General features: G+C 41.8%; 2 protein-coding genes across 3 annotated transcripts in view; one reads left to right on the forward strand and one right to left on the reverse strand.

Moving 5' to 3' along the window:
* TBC1D4 (TBC1 domain family member 4) overlaps positions 1–15303 on the reverse strand; it is a 210545-nt gene extending 195242 nt beyond the window's left edge. The window contains exon 1 of one of the 2 annotated variants that reach the window (XM_061133697.1): positions 14781–15303. In XM_061133697.1, coding sequence (XP_060989680.1) covers positions 14781–15278 — 498 coding nt within the window. In that variant the 5' untranslated portion in view covers positions 15279–15303. The remainder of the gene's footprint in view (positions 1–14780) is intronic. The other variant, XM_061133696.1, reaches the window with a different exon arrangement.
* Positions 14712–22179, forward strand: LOC133049589 (craniofacial development protein 2-like). Its single transcript, XM_061133698.1, has 3 exons — positions 14712–14855; positions 19173–19417; positions 21260–22179. Coding segments are annotated over exons 2-3 (615 nt in total). The 5' UTR covers positions 14712–14855; positions 19173–19415; the 3' UTR covers positions 21873–22179.
* Positions 22180–23353: the final 1174 nt, after the last annotated feature.

Raw genomic sequence — 23353 nt, forward strand, 5'->3', positions numbered from 1 at the left:
GTGAACATGTCCAAAATAGAGAATGATTTGAATAAAGGATGGGATTTTTCCCACATTTAGCCTACCCGCATTAGACAAACACTTTGTTCATTAAGAGTGAGACCCCCAAACTGAAAACATATACAAAGTCCCTTGTAGTATCAGGTACTGAGGACATTTAAACATTTTTTAAGTCAATAATTTTAGTAAGGTAATGAAAGTCTCCACTTGATTTAGGGAGACCTGAGTATCTGCAGACCATTTGTTTTAACTCCTTTTCATGGTGACAGCATGACATTTAAAAATAATTCATCTGGAAAATGTAAATAGATAAGAAAAAATTACAGGGCATACACATGTCAGTTGCCACTGTCAATGTCCAGAAATGATTCCACTCAAAAAAAAAAAAAGAAAGAAAGAAAATAACAGCCTGATCACAGCAAACAAGGTCTCCAGAGAGACAATAAATTGGTACAACCACATTCACACAAAAGCTATCCACCTTCCTGGTTCCTAAGTAAATGGGGGTAATGTGAATAGGGTAAAAGGAATCCACTGCCAACAAGCACCAGCCTTCAAGCTTAGTATGTACATTACAGCCTCTCCTTCCTCAGAATAGGCTTGTGAGTTTTTCTTCCACTCTGGGAGCAAAGAAAAACAACATGCTAAATAGGCAAACCTGCTATTAAACTATTTACATGTTTGCCTTTTGCCATAATAAGCAGCTACTTGTGCTATCTTGAAAAGAGGCACCATCAGCGACTTCCCTGGTGGTCCAGTAGTTAAGACACTGCACTTCCACTGCAGGGGGCATGGTTTCAATCCCTGGTCAGGGAACTAAGATCCCACAGTTAAAAAAATAGAAAAAGCAAAATGCACCATCAGCAATATCTACGTCTTAAAGCCAAGCCTACTAATGATGAGTTGGCTTTCAAAGATCATTTCCATCACTTAAAAAAAGGGAAATGACAAAACAGAGATGCTCATTCAGTAAATACACAGGGCTCCATCAATGAAGCAGAGGCATCTCCTACCCCATACAAGGGACAAAATGTTCAAAAAAAGGCAGAAATGCTCATGGGTGGACAGATTATGCCTGAAGGTGAAGAAGGAATAAGGAGAATATGCCCTTTCTGAGGAAGAGAAGAGACGGGCATCTCTATAAAGGTAAATAACTCTGGCACATTTTAATTTTTCCTGGAAAAATAAGATCATCTTTCCTTGTGTCATTTTTTTCTTTCTTTAAAGTTGACCTCCAATCCATGGAGATACAGCTGCCAAGCATGAATACTACCTTATGTGTAGGTTGGTACATACCTAAGTGGCCACTGAAAACTAAAACTAACCTATCAACTGCTCTTATTACAAACATTAGATAAAAAGAATAAAAAAGAAGTAAATAGACAAACAAACCAAAAAACACTCTGTCACAAGGGCATGCTGTTTAAGCAAATAAAGAAATCCAGAATACAAATCATACATTTTATTATTGGTCAACAGTTAACCGTGGACATGGGCCATATTTTTTTCTTTCCCATCCCTGGTTACCCTGGTGTCTTCTTGCCATTCATTCACTTACCTTTTTTGACTTAAAAAAAAATTTTTTTTGAGACACCTCTTAAGCACTTCCCTGCCCCATTAAGGATAAGGTTTAAAAGGTCTATTTTAGATTTGGGGGTAAAACACAGAAGCCATTCAAAGTATTTGGAAAATAAATAGCCTTCCAAATGAAACCTTATTTCCATGGAGAAGCCTAAATAACATCTGAACTGAAACTAAAATATATCCAAATCTTGCAAGGGTATATTCATAACACCACTCTTGCTGATCATCTTCCAGGTGCCTGAATGTTTAATTCATGTTATTCAAAGAAAAGGCTGTGAAAACTCCTGTTTTCATGTTGGCAGCCTCACTAAACTTCCTGTTTTGATATGGGAGGGGAAAGGTCCATCTCAAATGAGTTTACAATTTTGTTTTCAGAAACTGCATAATTTACTTACTTTAAAAATATCTGCTTAAACCACATTTAATATTGCAAGCAGATGATGTCTTTAAAAGTATAAGTATTCATAAAAAATAATATTGTGCAACCAATAAAATCAACACTTCTTAAAGAAAAGCAACAAGTATGACAGCACATGCATATTATTGCCAGTAGACTTTAAGTTCTCACCAGTGGGTTTAAATTTCTTGAGGGTAGGGGCCAATTCTTACTCTGCTTAATTTCAACTTGTTAGCAGGAACTTTTACTATAGGACTAGATCTGAGGATACAACCATGACCAGACAAGATTGCTATCTCTTTGGAGCTTACCTTCTGGAGGTGGTGACAGTATTCCGAGAAAGAGTTTTTAAAATTAATTTTAAATGTGTGAGTGCCAAAAGGAAAACAAATAAAGGGCTGAGAGAGAAGTGAAAAATTGAGATATCTACAACTTTATTAGATAGAGCATTATCAGAGGCCAATCTGAGGATGTGTTATTTATGAGTCAAGCAAAGAACTGAAACCTGAGAATGGCTGAGAATGGAAACCACACTTGCGAAGACTGAAGTGATCTCAGTCGGACTTGGCTAAGGATGACGGAGATGTAGGGAGCACGGGGAGAGGAGCAGTCCAAGAGGAGACTTAGGGGGGGCGGCCAGGGAGCAGGGCGATGAAGGGGCGGAGCCATGCAGGGTCACATGAGAAGAATTTGGATATTACTCCGAGCACAAAGGGAATTTGCTCTGGTGTGTGATTCCACTGAAGAAGGGGCTGATAAGAGAGCAAGAGGAGAGCAGGGAGAATAGTTGAGAGGAGTCTAATAGTCCCAGAAAGACCTGACGAGAATTAGACCCAGGCGGTGGCAGCGGTCTTGGAAAGACATGGACATACTAAAAACTAAGTTTTGGACTTCCCCTCGCAGTCCAGTGGTTGGCTCTGGGCTTCCACTGCAGAGGACACAGTTCCATCCCTGGTCAGGGAGCTAAGATCTCACATGCCCTGTGCAGCCAAAAATTAAAAATAAAAGTCAGTGTTGAAAGCAGAGTCAACACGATGACTTCCTTCAATGAGGACTGTCCTCCATGAGGACTGTACTTGGGAAGTGAAAACTAGGACTCAAATATAATTCCTAGGCTATAAACATCACCAACTGCACATTCACATGCAGATGTCAAATAACATGCAAATGCTGAACGAAGCTGGCCCTCTGAGGAGAGGGCTGAGCTATACGGACACATTTAAGGGCCATCAATAAAAAATGTACAAAGTGGGCTTCAGAAAGGGAATGAGGTTCGGAAATCCAGATCTGCTGCTACTGCTGGCTTGCATCCTTTGGAGAATTACTGACTTAGTTTTCTCATCTATTAAATGGAGATAAAAATACCTATTTTTAACAGGATTGCTAGAGAAGAGGTCAGCAAACATTTCCTATAAAATGTCAGATAATAAAAACCTGGGACTTGGTGATCATATGGTCTCTGTCAAAAACACTCAGTACTGTCACTGCAGAATGAAAGCAGCCCTAAACAATATGCAAATAGATGGGGGGGGGGGGGCTGTTCACATAAAACTGTGTTTACAAAAACAAAGGGAAGAGTGTGTCAGCCCCCAGTCTACAGCTGTGGTTGTCAGAATGTGGTTCTGCACCAGAAGCATCAGTATCACAGGGGAATTAGAAATGCAAATTATGGCCACACCCTAGACTCACTGAATCAGAAACTCTGGGGATGCAGATCCAGCAATCAGCATGAAAATGAATCCTCCAGGTGATGCATGCTAAAGTTTGAGACCCTCTAGTCAAGAAAACAAACATGTTTGTATCCTGCTGCTGTGTGAAAACTGTATGCATCTTAATTATGTTGAATTGGTTCACAGTGCTTTTCAGGTCTACTATACCTACTACTTTTCTGTCTGCTCATTCTATTAATTTTTGAGTTTGATATTGAAACTCCAACTAAAAAAATCTTAATTTGTCTACTTAAAAAATAATTGTATTATATAGTGGAACTATATGTAACTTGGCTCTGTATTTTCCAAGTCTACCATTAAATGTGCTATCATACTTTCACAATTTAAAAAGGAAAAAAGAAAGGAAAAAAAAGAAATGAAAGGTTGAAAAAGAAACTAAATACTGCTTAGAGCTAATATTATCATGAATGTATATCTATTATTTTTTAACCTGGTTCCTAGAAGCTTAGAGCATCCTTTCTAAAGATAGAATCAAATGCTGGATAATTGTGGTGGATCAAGCAAAAGAGATAACAAACTCTGTTAAACTACAAGATGGGCTTAGGTATGAATAGTTGAGAAACTAAAGATTTTTTTTAATATATTTTATTCCAAAGAATTTCAATACTACCTCATAGATTAATTAAGCTAGATTTAACTTAGTCATGTTCATACTCCAGTTATTAAAATGAACAATATAATTTCAACATATCTTCATCCTAACTTCCAACAGAAATGAAGGTTTAATATCAATTAACTTCCAGATCCCACATGTCATACTAGTTATTGGTTAGAGGTTTATTGCTATAACTAACACACTTTTTTAAAGTAACATAGAGCAGGCAATTTTATCAAATGCCATTATTATTTTAACAGAACAATTTGGCCATTTGAATTGAGGATCAATGGGGGAAGTTAAAATATAAAGGGCTGTCGAAAAATAAAATATAACACCACCCACTTTCATATTGCTTTACCAGTACTATTAGAAACTAGACAGAAATCTAGTTTCCTAAATTCAGCCTATTGAATCTTCCTCAAATTAGATACAGAATTATGGGTAAATATAGAGGGATCGTGCCTACTACCTATCACCATTAGGCTATGTTCCTGCCAGTAGATCTTAGCAAAATTCCATATGAAAACCAAAATAAAATCAGTAAATAATGGCTAACAGCTTTGGAGGGAAACAACAGGAAGGGGTAAGGACCAGACAACCAGATCATCCCTCAGAACGGGGAAGACCAGCTTCCAAAAGTGGAAAGAAGTTCAATCAAGCAGGCAGTGCACAATATTTAAAGAGTCCGACAACAGACCCTGGGTAGCCTCCAAAGCGGAGGATGCAGCACATGCAACGCAGAGTAATGGGGTGTCCCACCAGGCATAAAGAATGTGCGTGCATGCTAGGTTGCTTAAGTCCTGTCCAACTCTTTGTCTCCTCTGTCCATGGGATTCTCCAGGCAAGAGAAGTTGCCTCGCCTGGAGTGGGTTGCCATGCCCTCCTCCAGGAGATCTTCCCAACCCAGGGATCAAACCCACATCTCTTACATCTCCTGCATTGGCAGGCAGGTTGTTTACCACTAGGAAACCCAGTATTAAGAATGTGTCACTGGAAATCTAAGGAACAGAAATATTTGTAGAATCAAGCAGGAAAGCCATCACTTTAATTTCAGGTAAACTCAAGAAAATCCCTCGAGCTGCCAAGATAATGAGAATTAAATGGCTGAAATCAGGGCAAGAGGTGAACTGAAAAAACTGGGAGCTGTCTGAGGCCAGAAGACAGATTTGCTTATTGCTTTGTAAAACCCTAAGCCATCAATGTATCTGTCCACATTGTATAACCTATTATGGAAAATGTGAATGAAGATACAATTGTGAGATATAAAATATTACTTGATTTGCTCAACCAGAAACACTGACTTGCAAATATGAAACTGATTTCAAACTACTCAGAAGTTATATAATACTGACAGTACAAAGTTCCAATGTTCTAACTTTGACAATTTTAGAAATTCCTGTAAAAATTCTCAAGAGTTCCAAAGTGAGGACTATCCAACTGGTTAAGGGCATCCACAAAATAAAAGATCTGAAGCAGCAAATTTAGGCTTCTATATTTAACCAGGAAGATCCCATTACAAGGAGATCCTCTTTCCAACCCAACCTCTTACAAGAAATGAAACTTGAAAAGGATCAGTAATTTGGAGAATACCTCTGTATCTTTTTCGTAGAGCTGCAAAAACCTGTGTTAAGATGATCTGAAATTAAACCCACCAAAATTTTAATCTCACACTTTTTTCCCTCTCTGTCATAGGATCATAGATGATTAGAGTCATATTAAATAACACCTGAAAGTTTAAGCCAGTTTACTGAACTTACTGTTGGTTGTTAGAATACTTTTGAAGATAATTAAGATGTTAACATAATTATTTTACTGTTACTTTAAATATGTTCATAAAAATCTAGACATAAACTTTAGATACTTATAGCTCTAGCTTTTAAACAATTTTCAAACCAAAACCAACTTAGAAAATACCCACGAACACAAGTATAAAACCAGTAACAATTACACTAATGAGCTAAATTCAATGTGATGAACGATGTTATTTTCCCAAACACATGCCTATGGCACTGGCTGCCGCAGCACGGGTTCAACAGGCTGATGGTACTGTGGACCTGGGAATGCGTTTTTGAACCACCTTTCCCGACTTGAGCTCCTGCAAAACCATATATCAGCCCATCAGGTCACTGGGATTAATGTAACCTTAAAATTTACATATTATTTCCCTTTAACCCAAGGTAATTAAAATAGCACAACTTGATACCAATATTTTTTGCTTTATTGCATATGTTTTATAATGATGGTAAGATGCACTACTTTTATATTTTATAATTTCACACTTTATAATTATATACTTTGACATTACAATACATTTTTATAATTTATACTTTCTACTTTGTTAAACTTTACAATATTTATATCCTTTATGGGTCAATAAAACAAATGCATGGTTGTACCCATTCTTAAATACATAGCCTAAAGACTTTTTATTCTAAACTAAAGTAGTTATCAGGGCTATCCTGGTGGCTCAGACAGCAAAGGATCTGCCTGCAGTGCAGGAGACTCAGGTTCGATTCCTGGGTTGGAAAGATCCCCTGGAAAAAGAAATGGCAACCCACTCCAGTATTCTTGCCTATAGAATTCCAAGGACAGAGGAGCCTGGTGGGCTACAGTCCATGGGGTTCCAAAGAGTAGGACATGACTGAGCAACTAACACTTCCCGTCAGTCAGTCATTACAAAGGTTGCAAACAAGACTCACAGTTCACTTCCCTGCCACTCCTAAAGACACTATGTAAAAGACTAGAGTTCAGCTTCACCAGTCTAACAAATCATACAGACTTTTCACTTTTCATTAAAACAAAAATACACACTGGCAAAACTATATCCAAGCATGCATTCAGCATTTCATTATTATTTTACAAATTTAATGAGTACATTTAAATGTGGAGATTTTTAATTAAAAAGTTGGGGGGGGGGATGGACAAACACTGCATGATCTCACTTATACATGGAACTTAAAAAGTCAGACTCATAAATGCAGAGAGTAAAATAGTGGTTGCCAGAGGCAGGGGGATGGGAGACATGGGGAGATGTTGGTCAAAAGAAACAAATTTCAATTATGCAGGATGAGAAAGTTCTGAACATCTAATAGACAGCATGGTGACTACAGTTAATAATACTATATTGTATACTTGAAATTTGCCAAAAGAGCAGATCTTAAGTTTTCTCACCATAAACACACACAGAGAAAACAATACCTATCTAAGTTGATGGATATGTTAATTAGCTTGATGTGGTAATCCTTCCATTTGATATGTATATCAAAACACTACAATATACCTTTAAATATGTACAATTTTTGACAGTAAAGAATCTGCCTGCAATGCAGAAGACCCGGTTTGATCTCTGGGTCTGGAAGATCCCCTGGAGAAGGTAATGGTAACCCACTGCAGTATTCTTGACTAGAGAATTCCATGGACAGAGGAGCCTGGCAGGACCATGGGGTCACAAAGTCAGACACAACTAAGCAACTAACACACTTTCACTTGTTAATTATACTTCAATAAAACTGGAAAACAAAATAAAAAATAAAATAAAATGACTTTATTTTTTTTTTTTAAATGGGGTTCATCGCAGCACTGTTTATAATAGCCAGGACATGGAAGCAACCTAGATGCCCATCAGCAGACGAATGGATAAGGAAGCTGTGGTATATATACACCATGGAATATTACTCAGCCATTAAAAAGAATTCATTTAAACCAGTTCTAATGAGATGGATGAAACTGGAGCCCATTATACAGAGTGAAGTAAGCCAGAAAGATAAAGACCAATACAGTACTTATTGAATTTAGAAACATGGTAACAATATATATATGGAATTTAGAAACATGGTAACAATAACCCTATATGCAAAACAGAAAAAGAGACACAGATGTACAGAACAGACTTTTGGACTCTGTGGGAGAAGGCGAGGGTGGGATGTTTTGAGAGAACAGCATCAAAACATGAATATTATCAAGGGTGAAACAGATCACCAGCCCAGGTTGGATGCATGAGACAAGTGCTCGGGGCTGGTGCACTGGGAAGACCCAGAGGGATGGGGTGGGCAGGGAGGTGGGAGGGGGGATCAGGATGGGGAACACATGTAAATCCATGGCTGATTCATGTCAATGTATGGCAAAAACCACCACAATATTGTAAAGTAATTAGCCTCCAACTAATAAAAATAAATGGAAATAAATAAATAAATTTTTTAAAAATGGGGAAAAACTGATAGCATAAAGCTTCCTATCACTAACAACAAAAATCAGATTTTTAGAGTAGCAGATAAGAGAACTATTCATGCAGACTGGAAACTGCTTCTACCATTACAAGCTTTGTGTCTTTAGGGAAATATTTAAACTTTCTTTAGCTTAGTTTTCTCATCTGTAAAATGGGAGGAAGACTGGTGCACACTTTACACTGTTATTGTGAAGATAAAATGTGATAACCTAGGACAAGCACTAAAGGCAGTAATATCATCCAGCAAGAGCTCAACAAAGGTTAGCTTTTAAGCATTAAAAAGCTATTTAGATAGACATACTACGGTGTATGTTAGTAATCACATTACACCCTTAAAGTAACAAGCCAATGGCATGCTTAGTTGATGCCTCCCAATGAATTACTAAATTTGTGTTAATATTTTATATAGACCATAATTCAAGCAAAATCCTTTATCTGGTCAATGATTCTGAATGTACTACAAAATTAGTTTACAATTGATCTGTCCCTCATTTTACAGGGGGATATATCTAAGTAAAAACATGGCATGTGGTGGTGCATGTCCAGCATGTCCAGCTCTGGGTGACCACATGGACTGTAGCCCACCAGGCTCCTCTGTCCATGGGGATTCTCCAGGCAAGAATACTGGAGTGGGTTGCCATGCCCTCCCCAGGGGATCTTCCCAACCCAGGGATTGAACCTGTGTCTCTTACGTCTCCTGCATTGGCTGGCGGGTTCCTTACCACCAGCGCCACCTGGGAAGCCACAACAGCATGGCAACACAGCCCAAAAGAAATGGGCATCTAAAATCACTGTCTAGATGATTTTAACAAAACAAACAAAAGCCATGAGATTTTAAAAAGAAGAAGGAGGAGGAGGAAGGAGAAGGAGAGACAAGAAAAGTTTGCAATAATCATCAGAGCCGTCATAATCTTTTTCACCAAATTGTCAGTTCTATTTCTTCTTGCCTGATTTTTTTCTTATTAGACAGTATATTAAACATACTGATGTTTTCTCATGTTAGTCCTGCAGATTTAAATAAATAAAGCTTTGATTTTTTCAAAAATTTATCATAATTGAACATTAGAATATATTCCTTATAAATTGATTATGCCATCTGAAGAACCTAAAACTTTGGCTTGAAAGGTAATGTTTTCATTAAACATATGGCTAGTCTCAGCATGTCTGGCAGAATAATGTCTATCTAGCAAAGAAAATATGCAAAGCTATTAGGCTATAAAATGAAGAGTTTCTTAAAAATCTGCTGTAGATATTATTCCTCCCCACATTTACCATGAACTTCAAGTGTGAAAACAGCTGCAAAAATAACCAAGAAAATAGAAGGGATTATATACCCAACCAGATGAACAGAATCATTGAGGGCAGTGGGTCTCAAACTGTGGTCCCCAGAACAGAAGTCTGAACATCATCAGAGAACTTGATAACATCAGAAACTGAGGGTGGGGGCCACCAGTCTGTTTGAACAAGTTCACCAGGTGATTCTGCCACACACTCAAGTTTGAAAACCTCTGGTTTATGATAAACAAGCCTTGATACCAACCACCACCATCTTCAATATAACACGCCACTCACAAGTGGGAGTCTCTGGGTATGAATCTATCCCCTAGATATTGTAGTCAGGATCCTACGACAAAGCCAAGGCAGATTAGATCCACCTCAGATAAGAAAGGGAGAGAACAAAAAAAGTGACCACAGCAAACAGGAGGGAAGAGATCAACCTGTCTAGAATACCACAAAGAACTTGGAAAGCATAGAGAGAAATGTGAAAATTTCCAGATTTCTATTTCTCTGGTTTCCTTGCTTGTATATTCCCAGAGCCACTGATCCTCAACTCTGACAACATTAAAAATGATCTTTTGAAAATATATGGGTGAAAATTGGTTATCTGAGTAAAGTTCAGAAAATACTAAATATTTTAAAAGAAGCAAAAAACCCACAGGCTTAGAGAATTTAGAGTTGAAAATAAACCATATCGAGTTCACTTTTTAATTTTAAGAACACAATTTATAAAATCTCTTTGAAAGTACATTCTTGTGAGCTTCAAGGAACATATACACAAACAAAACCAATGAAAATTACAGCAATCATGTTTTTGTTTTAAATGACTACTCATTCTATAATCTGAAACATATGCTGTTGAGTCTCATGCAATGATAACATGTAATCTCTAACAAGCGTTATAAACACTAACAATTCTTATTTTTAATATCATAAAAATATATACATAAAACATAAAACAAGTTCTGCTTTTCAATGGGGAAATGGAGATAATGCTAAATATGTAGTATTTTCTGAATGCTACATTCAGGCTCTTTCTGAAAGTAGATAAAGTACTTTGAAGAATATTAGTGACCTTCCCAAGATTTTAGGTATAGAATCAGAGATTCTTGGTTTCTCCAACCAGTTTTAAGTCTACGACTCAATTTATGCCAGTGCAATTGTTTTTTAAGTTTTGCAGAGTTAAGCACTTTTCAAATATTCAACCTTGGCTGATGCGTGCTGACTGACATTCCTACCATGCAAGACTACACAGGCTTGAATAAATGGGAAGCAATCTGTATTGGCATATATTTGAACTGGAACTAGTTCACTTGCTCCCAGCCCACACCTCTCTTTGCACCTGGGAGAAATAGCTCTGCATCAGAGCATTATGGCAGAGCACTCCTCCAGGCTGACTAAGGTTTAACATCCTTAGGCTGACTCTTACCCACCAGGAAGGCGTGGAGCCAGAGGGCACATCACTACGGCAACTCCCCACAACAGACCCAAGCTACTCGCATACACAGAGCACTCCCATCTTTGAGGACACATAGAGATCCACCCCCCAAAAGATGTGTGCGTAGATATGCTGCAAAACATCATCATTTTATATACAGAAACCACTATCCTCCATTTCAGTGACTTGGCAGAAACACAAACTTTTCCATTTACCTATGGTCATCTATGTTCCTGTTTGCCCTAAACGGTCCAGTTTTATAGTTGTTATGCTGGTGTAAGTTTAACGATGCCTCCTTTCCCATAAAAATTGTCCTGCATTAAACAATAAGTTATATGGTCATCCGACAGACAAGTCTATTTCAGAAAAGGGACAGGCAAGAGAGACAAAGCAAAGGCTAGTTTACTTGGAGATGTTTGCAGGACTTCTGCTCCAGGCTACCTTCAATATGTTGTTCAGGGACTGTAGAAAATACTTAGGAGATTTAGCCATAATCTTAAAGTCCAACTAAATAATTCTCTGGGGTTTCCGGATGGCTTAGTGGTAAAGAACCCGCCTGCCAATGCAGGAGTTGCAGGTCCAATCCCTGGGTTGGGAAGCTCCCCTGGAGAAAGAAATGGCAACCCACTCCAGTAGTCTTGCCTAGTAAATCCCATGGACAGAGGAGACTGGCGGGCTACAGTCCATGGGGTCGCAAAAGAGTCAGAGATGATTTAGCGACTAAACAAGAACAAATAAGTCTCTACTTCAAATGTAGAATTCAGTGGCAAGGCAAACAGCAACTTTTCTTCCTTCTCATTTCATAGGTGCTCAGAAAAATCCAGAGATTCTACGCTATATGAGATATATTGCTGGATGGAAATAATGTGATGAATTCATCCAAACAAGTTCAACTGAGGAATCATCACTACTGGGAATCTAACTTATAAATTCTGCCTTCCAAATCATTCTAACTCTCCTCACTATTTCAAAAGGAAATGTGACAAAGAGCACACGGTATCTAATGACTGCACTTGGCCACTCAACAAATATTTATGCCCAAGATCAAAAGTGGCCGTCCTTAGATCTCTGAAGCCAAACTTCAGATGTGTTTTGTTTAGCCCAGATAGGATTCTTAAATGTTTAAAATACTGGCTAATACTTTAAAATGTGGACTCAAAGTAAAAATCCAAATTTTCATTTTCCCTTTAGAAATCAGAAGTTTGGTCAACACTGGGCTTATATTCTGTTAATGTAATTTCCATCTGGAACTGAGCAGCACCTTGGGAAAGAACTTCCCTATTTAGTCCTCCATGGACCTCACTCAACCATCCGCCCAGCCGTTGAGGTTTGTAACCCTTGATTTATGGCTGGAAAGAATTCTTAAGTAGACAACATCTGGCCTTTCAAATTAATGATCCTCTGCCAGGGGCTCTCTAGGTTTGGGGCAAATAGGAATCTACATCTTTAGATCAAAGACTCAACAAGGAAATGACAATAAAACAGGAAAAATTTGTTTCTTCTTTTATCAAAAAGCCATTTGGCTTCCACTGCTCCTGCATAGCAGGTACATAAGCTTACACATGCTATTATTTGTAAAGTGACAGCACATTCAGCCTCTCAAATCTAAATACAAAAAGGAAGGTAAATAAAATGGGATATTTTAATTGAACTTCAATGAGTCCAGGGAAAACTAAACAGCTACTGTTGAGAATTTAAGGTGCTGTAACCCAGAGACGAACTTTGACCATCAGTGAAATTAGCAATGATGTGTCATGCTTCAGACCTGAAGAAAAGAACCATCAAGAATCTTGAAACATTCCTTAAAGTCCTAGAAAAATGCCACTACTTCCATCTTACTCAAAGAACCCAAAAATCTTAAAACAATAAAGATAGTGATAAATACAATACTACAACAGTGGAAATAAAGAACATGCTGCCCTCCAACTTCAACATAGCTGACAGCTAAAAATAAATTTTGAACAGATACGTATGAAATGAAATTCATTTTAATCATGGTTAGGATTCTGAGATCATCTGTAATAAGGTATTTTACCATAATGTAACAGAGGTCCCACAAATCAAAATTGCTCTCTTCACATTGGGAGTTCTGAGCATATTAAATAGCTTACAAAGTAACTGATGGAATCAGAAGATATTGAACTTTTATTTTCTTCAGCTGAACTATAGGCCTTTTGTGGAAAGCTATTAAACAGTCTTTCTGTTACAGATACTGCTGCTGTTGCTGCTAAGTTGATTGAGTCCTGAGGACTCTGGGCGACCCCATAGACGGCAGCCCACCAGGCTCCTCTGTCCCTGGGATTCTCCAGGCAAGAATACTGGAGTGGGTTGCCATTTCCTTCTCCATTACAGATACTACATAACATGATACTAGACTATATGAATTTTCAAAAATTAAAGCCTTACTTACAGAATGTTTTTCTCGTCTATTAATTGGCCAGCTGCTAAAGAAACTGGCCACATAGTACAACTGAGACTTTATTGATTTATATTTAGACATCACTATTTTCCCAAAGAATCTAAAGTACTTTACCCAAACAAATAACTCAAAAATAACAGCATCTCAGGGACTTTTGACACGGTAAAAAAAAAAAAAAAAAAAAACAACTCCTTACACATTTTTTTTAAAGGAGGGGAGGGGGTGCTGTTTTTCAAGACACAACCAAAATGTGGTAAAGATTGTTTAAATATCTCTCTCCAGAAGAAAAAAGGGCTCTGTCCTTTTCTTAAGGAAGTAAAAATGTACTGTTTGGTAACAGGCACCTCGATTTCGTAAACTCTAGAGAAATGATGTTAGAAAAGAGATTTTTCGCCTCTTCTAAGACACTGATTTTTAAATCACCCAAGTGGGTATTGGTTCTGTCTCCAAATCGTGTGTAAAAAACTGCAAAAAAAAAAAAAAAAAACACAAGTCTTTCCGCTCAACATCTAAACGCGGGCTCGTATTTTGCTGACACTCAGGCAATGTCTAGTAACTTCTCCCTAAGCCCGGCTCTGAAACATCTTCCCAAATCGGAGACCTGCAAGTGTTATTAGGACGAAGATGCGACCATCCAAGAGGCCAAGGTACATGACTCGACCAAGACCCAGAGTGAGTGCGGGGGCCTAAAGGAACCCAACCGTCTCCCGCGTTCACTCAAACACACACCTGCACGCACTCACACACTCGACCAAGGCCGGGCATGCCATCTCTACAGTCACACCCCAAGACGTCGGGATCCTGCCAGGATGTGCGCTGCTCCCCGCATCGTCCTAGCTCCTCCGCCGTCTCGAAGCCACTCAGCCTCCCTCCCTCTTCCTCGTTCCTGCAGGTCATCTGCTCCCGCCGCCCCATCCGCCCCCAAAAGCCAGCTCCCGGACTCGGGGTCGGAACAGCGGGACCAGCAGCGCTCAAGTGCGCCACGTGGAGGGCGCGCGCCAGCAGCCGGACCAGAGCCCGTCCTTAACGCGTGGTACCGGCGCCCGCAGCCCCGCCACTCCTCCCGTGTGTGCCGGACCCTCCCCGGGGCCTCGGAGCCGCGCGGTCTTGCCTGATTGGGGTCTGCTGCGCGGAAAACGTGGCAGGCCATCTGCGACTCCGGGTCGTCGGGCTGCGCCTTGATCAGGTAAGCAAAGTAGGTGAGGTCCTGGCTGTTGTGGATGAAGCGCGAGATGTGTTGCGCCTTGTGCTCGAAGATGAACACGGCCGGGTTGGGCTGCGCGGCCGTCGGGCCGGAGCCCCCGGTGGCCCCGGCGCCCGGCGCGGGGACGCAGCGCAGGAAGGGCGCGCTGAGCACCAGGAGCACCTCGCGGGCCGCCGGCGCCCCGCAGCCGCCCGCCTCGGGCTTCTGGCTGCGCCGGCGGATCTCGGCCATGAGCCAGGGCAGCATGGGTAGCGTGGTCCTGCGGTCCAGGCACGACCCCCCCACGTACCACAGCCGGAACCTTTTGTCGCTCGGCTTCCCCGGGCCGGGCTGCGCCGGGGCGCCGGGCTCGGGCTCCAGGGGGTGCGGGAACGGCTCATCCTGAAGGCAGCTGGGGGGCTCCATAACTCACTCCTCCCGAGGAGGGCACGGAGGCGGGGGGAGAGGCCCGCCGCGCCCCCCAGCCCCCCAGTTCTCGCGTTGAAGGCGCCGCGGAAACTGTGCCAACTGCGGCGCCGGGCCGTGCGCCCGCCTCGGCGCGACCCCGAACTCCGCGCCCTAGCGGCCCTGCCCCATGCGGCACTTCGGGCGCGGCTCCCGGGCTTTGGCGGCGGGCACCCGGGCAGCGCTGGGCAGCAGGACTGGCTGAAGAGGGCGAGTTAAATCGCCATCCTCCTTTCTCGGGCTCGCGCGTGGGGTCAGACCTCCCCGTTCCTCGTCCGCGGCCCCGCGGGGTCCGAGGGCCCTCGCCGCCCTCTCCGGCGCTGCAGAGCCGCTGCGGCCGCCGCTCGCCGCGGGCGGGCACGGGGAGGCTGGGCGGGGAACCGGCTGTGGGCGGGCGGGAGGGGGTGACTTGGGGCGGAGCTGATTCCTACCAGGGTGACCGGCTGTCACCTGGAAGGTCGGGGCCCCTGGGCTTCGGCGCGATCGGTGCTCCCGGAGGGCCTGCGAGAACTATTTCGGTGGAAAATAACAAAAACGAAACGTGGCCTCGCCGGGGCCGCTCCTCCTCCGGTCGCTGCAGCCCAGCTCGCTGCTCCTCCTCCTACTGTTCCCGTCCCTCCCTCGCTTCTTCCTTCCTTCCAGGCTGGCTGCTTCTTTAATCGGGCTGCCACCCCGCCTCCGGACGGGCGGGCGGGCGGAGAGCGTCGTCTCTGAAAGCTTATCTGAGAAGTCACCTCTTTGCCTCTTTTTCCGGCCACGGTCCCGACCGCTCCTCCAACCCGCCCCTCGGGCAGCACTCCTGCGCCCAGCGCCGGCCCTGCCCGGACCAACTCGTCCTCTCTTGGGTCGCCGAGATCTCCGTCTTCTTTTGGGCGTCTCTGCTGCCCCCTGGAGAGGGGACCACTCTCAATGGGACCCTAAGACTTTCTTTTTTTTTTTTTTTTTTTTTTAAGTAATCATATTTGCTTGGTTTCAATTCTTTCTAAAGTCTACATGATTTCTGAATCTTATTTCCTAATAATCTTAAAAAATGCTCATGTTTTAACTCACGAAATTATGATTAATTTTCCGTTTCAAAAGAAATTTATTTATGATTCTTTTATTAACACACACAGGGGCTTTGGTCATCTGAACAAAGAATATTTTTTTTAAAGGAAGGTTTTTTAGGTCTTTGTTTTTCAAGGGAAATGAACACTTGTAACACGTTTGATTTTGACCTCAAGCCCTAATCAGATCTACTACCCTGGTGACCTAGAAGGAACTTTGTTGGCTCTGATACGATTTTCCCTTTCTCAAGGCTCTCAAGGCTTTTGGTAGATTGTCTCTTTGATGCTATTCTCTTAAACCTCTCTATTGTGTGAGAATATTACAAGAGTAAAGTGTACTCCATCATTCTTTGTCCTTTAGGGTCAGGGTTGCGCTTAGTCGCTCAGCCGTGTCTGACTTTCCGCAAACCGGACAGTAGCCCGCCTGGCTCCTCTGCCCATGGGGATTCTCCAGGCAAGAATAGTGAAGTGGGTTCCTCCTCAAGGGAATTTTCCCAACCCAGGGATTGAACCTAGGTCTCCTGCATTGCAGGCAGATTCTTTACCGTCTGAGCTACCAGGGAAGGAGTTAAGAGAGGGTTATTGTAAGATTGTATATTTGCTGCCTCCTCAACCCACTTCCCCTCACTCAAAATGCTTAAATATTATTACCCCGTATCTGTTTGGAATGGGTTGTCTAAATAAACACACCTGACAGGTTACACAGCGTGCACAAGACAATATGCCACAAAACATAGCTCTCCCTTTCTCTCACAGAGGTATTCAAGTTCCAAAATATATTCCCACCATGTTCCCCGTCCATCTGTCTTTTGATTTTTCCCAGTCTTATCCAAAGCAGTCTCATTCCTACATTCTTCACCCACTACCTCCAAGTAGTGCCTTCCACTGCATGTCTAAAGTTGGAAGATTGTGATCCCAAGTCTTCAAAATTCCAGAAAACAATCCGGTCACATGGTAACAGCAAAATACAGGCCTTGCCCAACATTTCAAAAACACCGCAAACTAACAAAAATAAACTGAAAAAAAGTTTTAAGTCCTGTTTCCCTTGTGAGAGCAGTTCCCAAACAAAAGTTATTTTTTATGAACCAAATACATTTGACAATCTACACCCATATCAAGGTCACCAATCACTGATCCTAGGGGAGACTGTGCTTGTGCCTAGTCACTCAGTCCTGACCAACTCTTTGGGACCCCATGGACTGTAGCCTGCCAGGCTCCTCTGTCCATGGAATTTTCCAGGTAAGAATACTGGAGTGGGTTACTCCAGGGGATCTTTCCAACCCAAGTAGGGAACCTAGGTCTCCCTCATTGTGGGTGAATTCTTTATCGTCTCAGCCACCAGGGAAGCCCAGGGGAGACTGTTGCATGAGTGAAAGAAAAATACATATAAAAACATAATAGAGAAAATAAAGAGCTGTTTCAGTTTCCTCCAGGTGTCAACCCATTCTTACTAACTGAGTGCAGTCCAACAGCTGTAAATGTCAACCCTCCTTCAGGACAATTTGCTTTTCTCTATCTGCCAGACTAGCTGCACCAACATTCTTACTGAGTGCAGTCCATCAGCTGTGAATGTTAACCCTCCTTCAGGATAATTTGCTTTTCTCTATCTGCCAGACTACCTGCACCAACATTCCCTTGGCCTTCTCCTCTGACTTCTGGCACAACCCACACTCTCATCAGCTTCCTCACTAGGATGCTAAAGGTGATTCAAGACTCTCCTCTGAGGTCTCCCCCCACGTTTTTGTTTGAATGAGTGTATTGTCCATCCCGTGGCTCAGATGGTAAAGAATATGCAGGATACCCGGGTTCAATCCCTGGGTCAGGAAGATCCCCTGGAGAAGCAAATGGCAACCCACTCCAGTATTCCTGAGAATCCTATGGACAGAGGAGCCCGGCGGGCTACAGTCCATGGGATTGCAGAGTTGGACGTGACTGAGCAACTAACACTTTATTGTCTATCTTGCAGCTTCCCAGGAGGCTCAGACAGTAAAGAATCTGCCTGCAATGCAGGAGACCCAGGTTTCATCCACAGCTTGGTTGGTCTTCAGATATGCTCTCTAGTGCTCTCAGGTGAGAGCCATGACATCCTCCAGCAGCCTGTAGATGACAAAGCAGAAAATGCTCCAAGTCTTCCTATAGAGCCAGCACTACCACTTCCACCCATGCTTCTACCTAGCCCGTGTCCAAGGTGAACATATTTCCTGCCTCCTCTTCAGAAATACACCCCCACCACCTGCCCTGGGATGGCTGATCAACAGTTACTGCTCAAGTCAAAGCGACCTGCACTGCTTGTCAATAGTATTTCAGAATTATCTTTTTAAAAATCTCCCTGTACTTATTTTGCTTTACCACTTCTCTGAAAGGAAACAGAGTTGCATGCAAACTGCGTGCAAACACAATCACGATAAAGTATTTTTAACTCTAATTTCACTTTAAGATATAACATGGTATGACAAACTTCTTGAGTAGAAGCATTTATGGCCAGTAGCCACAGCCCTAGCTCACTCTTGCTGTCCAGCCAGACTCTTCCCCTTCAGTGATCATGGAGGAAACGTCCACCATGGAGGTTCCTTGTGATCATAGCATCAGCACAGGAGGACAGCTGTCCTGGAGAACCTCCCAGGCACACAGCACACTTCCTATGAGCGGGAAATAAACTTTTCTCACTTTGTTAAGCCACTGGGATTGTGGAATTGTTTGCTACCTCGTTGTAAATCTATTCTATCCTGTTCAGTAAGGTTATTATACTATGGCATATAAGATATCTTAGCTTACATAACTTGCTTTATTATCATTTGTGGTCTCCCAGGTCGAACAGAGTCGGACACAACTGAAGCGACTTAGCAGCAGCAGCAGGTGGCAGCAGGTGGTGCTAGTGGTAAACAACCCATCTGCCATAAGAGATTCCAGTTCCATCCCTGGGTCAGGAAGACCCCCTGGAGGAGGGCATGGCTTCCCACTCCAGGGTTTTTGCCTGGAGAATCCCCATGGACAGAGGAGCCTGGCAGGCTACAGTCCATGGGGTCGCACAGCGTCGGGCACAAGTGAAGAGATGTAAGACACACACACGTTATCATTTATACATTTGGTTTATTGCATGAATGAACTACATGGTAAACTATTACTTTCTTACTATCATTGTATTGCCTGCAGAAACTTAGAGAATTGTATGCACGTTAAAAAGTGTTCAGTTATAGTTTAACCACTTGAGTTTAGAAAAGGACAAGAGTATGAAGATACAATTTAAAATGTTTGATGGCTATTATACCAAAAATCTGTACGTATATGATGTTTACTAAATGGTGGGGTAATAAATCATCCTCTGACACCCCCAACCCTTTCACTTCCACTGCTACCCCTCAGAAAGGCCAAAGCATATGTTCATGAGAAGCATCTCTGACAATCTGAAGAAGTACCTACTAAATAGCCCTGTAGGCACCGTTACTAATGTATCTGAAAGTGTACCTTATATATTTTTTTACAGTACTCTTTCAGTACCCCAATATTATAATGTTTTCAGCACTGATTAGAAGTTGTAACATTCAGTCAAATCCTAGTTTAAAAATTATACTACATGAGAATCATAAGAGCCCAAGCTAGCATATAAGATTGGAAAGATTCATTGCAATCTCTTAGCTTGTTTCCTTTCTTCCAAGCACTAGTGTGCTCTTTGTTTCTCTCTCTCTCTCACTCTCTTTTCTCTCTCTTGCATTCTGTGCCCTCCCCAGACATCTACTTTTTCTTCCCTGCTTAAAAATCTCTAACTGAAGATACATATTTCCTAAAGCTCAAAGCACAAATCTTTCTAGTCTTATATTTGCTGACCATGGTCCCCCCATTCCCTCGCCAAATAATCCTTCGATTCCCAGATGTATTACATGCTCAGTTCTTCATGGGGCTTCATAAGTTTCTTTTTCTCCCTGATTGCCCTTGCTTCCTGCAGCCCACAACTTGAATTTCCATCATCTTTCACAACGGAAATACTCATCTATTGTTCATGACCCAAGTCAAGAGTCATGTCTTCTGTGAAGTTATTTCTTACTTCCCCAGTCAGAGTTAGTAGCCGTCTTTTTTTTTTTTTTTTTTTTTACTATATTTACTACTGTAGCTCTTATTACATTTATAATTACTGGGTGATTTGTCTGTGTCCCGCTGCCCCACGCCCCCCATGAAGAGAGCATCTTGAGAGAAAGGATTATTGGTTTTGTGCTGTATTTTATTCCAGCTGAAACTACAGTAGCTGACACTTATTAAGGTCTTAATAAATTCATTCCAATCCCAAAGAAACACAGTGCCAAAGAATGCTCAAACTACTGCACAATTGCACTCATCTCACACGCTAGTAAAGTAATGCTCAAAATTCTCCAAGCCAGGTTTCAGCAATACGTGAACCGTGAACTTCCAGATGTTCAAGCTAGTTTTAGAAAAGGCAGAAGAACCAGAGATCAAATTGCCAACATCCGCTGGATCATTGAAAAAGCAAAAGAGTTCCAGAAAAACATCTATTTCTGCTTATTAACTATTGTGTGGATCACAATAAACTGGAAAATTCTGAAAGAGATGGGAATACCAGACCACCTGACCTGCTTCTTGAGAAACCTGTGTGCAAGTCAGGAAGCAACAGTTAGAACTGGACATGGAACAACAGTTCAGTTCACTCTCTCAGACGTCTCTGACTCTTTGCGACCCCATGAACCACAGCACTCCAGGCCTCCCTGTCCATCACTAACTCCCGGAGTCCACCCAAACCCATGTCCATTGAGTCAGTGATGCCATCCAAACATCTTATCCTCTGTCATCCCCTTCTCCTCCTGCCCTCAATCTTTCCCAGCATTAGGGTCTTCTCAAATGAGTTCCATGTCCAGTTCTAACTGTTGCTTCCTGACCTGCATACAGGACTCTCATTACAGGGGACTGGAATGCAAAAGTAGGAAGTCAAGAAACACCTGGTGTAACAGGCAAATTTGGCCTTGGAGTACAGAATGAAGCAGGGCAAAGACTAATAGAGTTTTGCCAAGAGAACACACTGGTCATAGCAAACACCCTCTTCCAACACAAGAGAAGACTCTACACGTGGACATCACCAGATGGTCAACACCAAAATCTGACTGATTATATTCTTTGCAGCCAAAGATGGAGAAGCTCTATACAGTCAGCAAAAACAAGACCAGGAGCTGACTGTGGCTCAGATCATGAAATTCTTTTTGCCAAATTCAGACTGAAATTGAAGAAAGTGGAGAAAACAACTAGACCATTCAAGTATGCCCTAAATCAAATCCCTTATGACTATACAGTGGAAGTGGGAAATAGATTTAAGGGAATAGATCTGATAGACAGAGTGCCTGATGAACTATGGAACAACAGACTGGTTCCAAATAGGAAAAGGAGTACATCGAGGCTGTATATTGTCACCCTGCTTTTTTCACATATATGCAGAGTACATCACGAGAAATGCTGGGCTGGAGAAAGCATAAGCTGCAATCCAGATTGCCAGGAGAAATATCAATAACCTCAGATATGCAGATAACACCACCCTTATGGCAGAAAGTGAAGAAGAACTAAAGAGCCTCTTGATGAAAGTGAAAGAAGAGAGTGGAAAAGTTGGCTTAAAGCTTGGCATTCAGAAAACTAAGATCATGGCATCCAGTCCCATCACTTCATGGGAAATAGATGGGGAGACAGCGGAAACAGTGGCTGACTTTATTTTTCTGGGCTCCAAAATCACTGCAGATGGTGATTACAGCCATGAAATTAAAAGACGCTTACTCCTTGGGAGGAAAGTTATGACCAACCTAGACAGCGTATTAAAAAGCAGAGGCATTACTTTGTCAACAAAGGTCCGTCTAGTCAAGGCTATGGCTTTTCCAGTGGTCATGTATAGGTGTGAGAGCTGGACTATAAAGAAAGCTGAGTGCCGAAGAATTGATGCTTTTGAACTGTGGTATTGGAGAAGACTCTTGAGAGTCCCTTGGACTGCAAGGAGATCCAACCAGTCCATCCTAAAGGAGATCAGTCCTGGGTGTTCATTGGAGGGACTGAGGTTGAAGCTGAAACTCCAATGCTTGGGCCACCTCATGTGAAGAGCTGACTCATTTGAGAAGACCCTAATGCTGGGAAAGATTGAGGGCAGGAGGAGAAGGGGACGGCAGAGGATGAGATTGGATGGCATCACTGACTCATTAGACATGAGTTTGAGTAAACTGCAGGAGTTGGTGATGGACAAGGAGGCCTGGAGTGCTGTGGTTCATGGGGTCACAAAGAGCTAGACACAACTTAGCAACTGAACTGAACTGAACTGAAATATTGAGTGAATAAATGAATTGAATAAATGGCAAATGAGAATTTAAGAATCTAAAGTTGAAGAGGGGATTTTTAATATCACAGAGGCGATATGCCAAAATGATCCAATTAGCTACTTTCAGCTATATGTACTAAAATTATATCCATCAGCTAATTAAAAATACTAGAAAATAACAGAATTCTTTTCCAAAATTGTGGTAGATTTTGACTGGAGATAGTAAGCAGAGCACCAGTGTTTATGACTGAATAACAATTTCAGATACTATCAGGGCCTTCCCCTTATTGTTCCCTGTGACCTTTTCCAACCCAGGCAACCGAAGTATTGCTTATTCAGGAAAACGATGACACAGCAGAATACAGAGAAGAAAGGAATCCATTCTTAGCTTTCAGGTTTAGAAAGCTAAGAACCTGGCAAAGGCAAAAGGTTTTGAATATTATGTGCTCTCAGAGTCAGTTTCTGTTGCTCTTCATACTGGAAAAAAAAACAAAAGTTTTCCCAAATTTGGGAGATGGAGATGAAGAGAGAGGAAATAAATAAAGGACAGTTACTAGAAAACGAGATATAAAAAGTATGGTTTTCAAGTCAGTAGAATATTGATCTATCTAGTAGGAAAGGAAAGGGAATTTTAAGAGAAAAAGATGAGAAAGGAAACAAAATAAAAGTGTGGTAATTAGGAAACTTAAAATAGT

Source organism: Dama dama, chromosome 30 (genome assembly GCF_033118175.1).
Source record: "Dama dama isolate Ldn47 chromosome 30, ASM3311817v1, whole genome shotgun sequence".
In the NCBI taxonomy this organism is placed as follows: domain Eukaryota; kingdom Metazoa; phylum Chordata; class Mammalia; order Artiodactyla; family Cervidae; genus Dama; species Dama dama.